The 5,237-nt window shown below is 35.4% G+C and overlaps 1 protein-coding gene across 2 annotated transcripts; it reads right to left on the bottom strand.

Moving 5' to 3' along the window:
* Nucleotides 798-3,227, bottom strand: LOC109360736 (36.4 kDa proline-rich protein-like). Of its 2 annotated transcripts, XM_019605813.1 has the most exons (4): nt 2,914-3,227; nt 2,653-2,784; nt 2,002-2,595; nt 798-1,151 (listed from the first exon to the last, which is right to left on the bottom strand). In XM_019605813.1, exons 1-3 carry the CDS (start codon nt 3,154-3,156, stop codon nt 2,014-2,016), a joined length of 957 nt encoding a protein of 318 aa, XP_019461358.1. In that variant the 5' UTR covers nt 3,157-3,227; the 3' UTR covers nt 798-1,151; nt 2,002-2,013. The 2 variants fall into 2 exon arrangements, with proteins under 2 accessions (XP_019461358.1, XP_019461357.1); XM_019605812.1 differs by having other exon boundaries at nt 2,002-2,784; nt 2,914-3,226.

Below are 5,237 nucleotides of genomic sequence, written 5' to 3' on the forward strand. Positions count from 1 at the left end.
CCACACCTTGCCAAATTGGCACCTGCGACCGAGTCACACCATGCCAAAAGTATCGTGCCAAGGGCCAAGCCGACATGCTAGATGACCAAGCCTAGCATAGTGCCAACATGACAAATGATCGAGCCAAGCACATTACCAAAGGGCCAAATGACTAAGGTACCAACATGTCAAATAACCGAACCAACTATCGTGCTAATATGCCGCACGACCGAGCCAAGCATCAAAACCCAATGTGTCAAGGACTAAGATAGATGCCACATAACCGAGCCAAACATCAAGACAAAGCATGCCAATGATCAAGCTGGAGGCCATGAGACTCGTGCCAAAAGCCATACTAGAGGTCTAAGCAGCAAGCCACAACAAACAATTGTGATGCAAAATCACTTGCACGTGTCACAAGCAATCATTGTAAAACTTGGATATGTTGTTAATGACATGTGTAAATCAGTTATTGGGTTAGTTAGAAAGTTGGTTATTTAGTATTCAGTATAAAAGGACAAGTTAATTCATTATAAAATCATTCAATTCAATTTAGTTAAAGTCAATATTATTTATCTTCTTCATTCTCTTCTCTTTTCACCTCTTGTTTGGAGGTGTTTCAGTTCTTGTGTTACTTAATCTTACTTAAAGATCAAAATGATAAATGTATCGTATAACTCAATTGTTCCAATAGTAGATTCAGATCCTTACTTTTTGACCCTTCTAAATGATATCTTTCAATTTTAACTTAGTTCCACCGATTTCATTAGATGTTCGAAATAAAAGGAAATTAATAAGACATGAGAAACTTTTCGAAGAAAATAAAATAGAAATTTCACCAAGTTATACATTTCCAATGCACTCACGGGTGTACATGCACACCCTGACATGCACACAGAACGACACACGCAATGAAAGAAAGAGACAAATAAATAAACAGAGAAAATGTCAAGTGATTGTAAATTTACAATGCATGACTTCGTGAATAAGGCAGAATAGAAAATTCCCAAGCTTGCACTAGTAACACACAATTTCCTACGGTGCTAATTTATGTCCTTTGGCCTTTGGTACAACAGAAGTTGAACTTCATAGTATAGAAACTAAAACACAATTTCTTCACTACGTCTGCTCAAGTTTCTCAGACGACGTTATTAACTTATTCGACGGGATTCCTGTAAACATCATCAGACAGAAGTGACAGTTATAGCACATGGGTTATAATAAGATTCTATCATGCAAAAAGATAAACACAATGTTATTTTTCTTAAACCAATCGCGTTAAAAAGTGTTAATCATATCTACTTTGTTGAAAGTAAAAAAAAATGTATGCATAGTGTAATAATTTTATTAGAAAAAAAGTGTATGCACCAATTAAAGTCTTATACATTGTAACTGGATTACCAATTATTTATATTTAATTATTATTAACTCTTTAAAAAAGGTAATACAAATAATTGATGAATGATATACTCATTGTGTAAAACCTTTACATTCCCATGATATATATTACAATCTAATTTTATATATTGTCACTGCATAATCAATTTAATCCTTTCTTAATTAATTATTCTAAAAAATAATATACATGAATGATTAATGATGTACATGTATATAAATTTATATAACAATATATACATATTACAATTTTCTTTAAAAGCATATGATTGCATATATTAAAAATGTTGTGTAATATATCCAAAAAATATATAACCGTAATTTCTTTCAATAACGTCCTTTTGTAACCAAAAAAACTTTTCTAATGTGTAGTTTGTGGTCTAACTATTTAATGCACATAAATCTTAGCAAAATTTGATATTAATTCATTGATTTATTACATAGTCACATAGTTATTATTAAAAGGAATCCAACCATATCTTATATCCTCCTAATTCTAAATAAAGCAAATATTTAAGAACATAAATATTAAAGTGAAAGATTTGTACTAGAAATTAGATTTATTCCTAATCCTATTGTTTTCACACAGGAGCAGCAAAGTTAAAAGTTCAATATTAATCATACTACCTTTAAATATATTTAATATTCTGAACACTTAAATCCATCTGGAGGGGTCTTGCCACAATCAAGTAGGAGCTGAAGAGCAATGGGAATAACGATATTGATGTTAAGCAATTTGGCCCTAATGGTAGTGCACAGGCACACGGCAGCGTCCAAGCCCAAGAGCCCTTCAAGCACTGGACAACAAGTTTGTGTAGCACTTCCACCAATTCCAATGTGTATGAGGCCACCAAGAACATCCACACATGTACTTAGCTTCAAGGTGTTAATGGGGCAAGTTCCTTGTGCTGGTGTTGTTGGTGGTGGTGGTGGAGGATAAGGTGTTTCAGTTGGTGGGGTTGGTGGAGTAACCACCGGTGGTGTTGGTGAAGGTGGTGTTACAGTAGGAGGTGGTTGAGGGACATAGGGAGGTGATATGATTGGTGGTGTGGGTATAACTGGTGGTAATGGGACAAAAGGAGGAGGATACACAATTGGTGGTTTCACCACTGGTGGCTTAGGTACATAAGGTGGGGTCACTGGCACCACTACTGGTGGCTTTGGTACATAAGGTGGGGTCACTGGCACCACTGGTGGCTTAGGGACATAGGGTGGTGACACTGGTGGCTTAGGGACATAGGGTGGTGACACTGGTGGCTTAGGGACATAGGGTGGTGACACTGGTGGCTTAGGGACATAGGGTGGTTTGACCACTGGTGGTTTAGGGTATGGAGGTGGTTTAACAACTGGGGGTTTTGGGACATAAGGTGGATGCACTATTGGTGGTTTAACAATGGGTGGTTTTGGAACATGGGGTGGATGCACTATTGGTGGTTTAACAGTGGGTGGTTTTGGAACATGAGGTGGATGCACTATTGGTGGCTTAACAATGGGGGGTTTTGGGACATGGGGTGGATGCACCACAGGGGGTTTAGGAACATGGGGTGGTTTTGGTGATGATTGTGGTGGTGGACAGGGTTGTGGCTTGCCATGATATGGAGGTTGTTTTGGTGCTTTGTGAACTGGTGGCTTCACTATATTGTGGTGTTTTGGTGGGACCTTAGGATGCTTTGGAGGCTTAGTAGGACTTGGGTATGGACAATAAGGACAAGCAAGAACATTGAGCAAAGTACTCAAGTTCAAAAGAAGGATCAAGACATTGGCTATAGCATACTTCCCCATTTTTCAAAGATAGTGTAACCTATCCCCTCAAAAGAAATAAAAGATGAAATCTATGTTTCATTGAAAATCTAATGAATGAAGTAGCCCTTATATTATGAGTGAATCTTCAAGCCCACCTTCTCTTTCTTCTGAGTCACATTCACGGACAAAGTTATACCAATCAATTAATTCTCTCCCTCCTAACAATTGGACTTAAATTATTTATTATTTGGGGGCAGATTATTGACTTGAAGGACCAAAATATCATTCAGAATATAGGTGGGGCTCATAGGGTAGAGTGAGTTCCCTGTTCAGATTCACGGACAAAGTTTATCACCCTGAACACTACCAAGAAATCAGAAGTGTTGTAAGCTGTTTGAGTCCAAGATTTTAACTTCTTATAGGCAAGTGGAATTAAGTATTGTGCTATAGGACACTTTTAACATGTAATGTCCACTGGACACTATTCAGCCCGTGATGAAGGGATAATCTTAATTCCTTAAGCAACTCATGTGATGCTAGCCTACTATAGCACCAAGATTCTTGAATTACTTAAATTAATAACCTTTAATAGCAAATGTTATTAATATTATACCGGTGACTAAGCCGGTCAAGGTACTGGTATAGTGTTTTAATCGGTAGTTCGCTGAATAAATTTCATAACGGTGACGTTAGATATATATATATATATATATGTTTTATATAATATTAAGGGTTTATTTGGGAGTTGGATTCTGAAGGAGAAGAAAATGAAATGGAAGGTTTGTGAGTCATTAAATATATTTGTGAGATGACTCTCAAGCTTTCACTTTCCATTCATTTCCCTCTAAAATCCAACACCCAAACAAATCCTAATGTTGAAAAATTAATAAAGAAGACAATAACAACTATTATTTATACAATTTGTTAAAACAAAAAATGTATCACGTGATGGTAGACCATGTTTTCGAAGTATAAAAATGTAAGAGTTGTGTGTTTGATCCCTCATACCAAACTTTTTGTAAAAATAAGTCATTTTCATTTAAAAAAAATATTTAAATGAAACTAGTCAGTATGATTGGTACCGTTCAATTGAAAATCGACTTGTATGACCAGTTTTGACCGAGTTTAGTCGGTTTTTGACTAGTATGATTGCATGACTAGTATAATTGTTGTATTGTACCAATATTGAGACCAACTCACCAATTTAATGGTTGAATCAACCAACACGAAATGGTTTTTATAACACTGGCGAACATAGCTAGTGATATGGAAAAGAAATGTTGAGATGGTTAAAATATATTAGGTAAGATGTCTTGTATTGTCTAATATTGGAATGAAGAAAGGAGATCAAGACTATGTCAAGTTCTTTTTTATATCTTATACCAATTAGAAACATCATATGAGCTTTGAGTTAATGGTATTGGATTGACCTATAAAGATATGTATATGCATTTTATCGTCTTCTTTAGTTCTATTTATTTTAAGCCATTTATTTAAATGACTGGTGCTAATACTACACATTATCATTTATGATGCACCAACAATTGCTAAATGGCTCTTAACCTATGAGTCACATTCATAATGGAGAAGTTTGAGAGAACTAATAATTTTTTATTGTAGCAAATGAGGATCAAGGATGAGCAAGTTGGATAAGGTTCATCCAAGTCACTAAGCAAGAATAAATCATATAATTTGAATGAAAAGAAAACATGACGGGACTATGATGAGGGTTATGACTATGTTTAACACAAAACCTCGGAAGTCCTTGTATTGAATTGGGACCCGGGTGGAGATAGGATCCAGGTGGAACATCAGGTTCTAAGACAGGTGTGAATAATGTCTTTCTCGATGTTGGACAGTTAAGGGTGGAAACATACTATACTGTCTATTAGGGACCTATTATATAGCCTATAAGAGGCTAGGTCAGATTAGGTCTTTTTCGCGAACAAGTCAATCTCAATCTATTTGAAAAGTTTATTTAGTTTAAGAGGTCTGGCTTCAAGCCATCCAAAAAGTCTGTTAAGCTTAACATGTCGGCCTATTTAGTTATATTGTCTAATAATGTTCATATTATATAGTTTTAATATATATAATATTATTATATATTAATTTTAATATAA

This window comes from Lupinus angustifolius, chromosome LG11, assembly GCF_001865875.1.
Source record: "Lupinus angustifolius cultivar Tanjil chromosome LG11, LupAngTanjil_v1.0, whole genome shotgun sequence".
NCBI classification, from domain to species: Eukaryota; Viridiplantae; Streptophyta; class Magnoliopsida; order Fabales; family Fabaceae; genus Lupinus; species Lupinus angustifolius.

Excerpts from the sequence above, each read along its gene's own strand:
- LOC109360736 (XM_019605812.1), bottom strand. The coding sequence starts at position 3,156 with ATGGGGAAGTATGCTATAGCCAATGTCTTGATCCTTCTTTTGAACTTG. Across the intron at positions 2,785-2,913 it reads CATCACCAAAACCACCCCAT|GTTCCAAAACCACCCATTGT; the intron begins GTTCCTAAACCC and ends CATCCACCCCAT.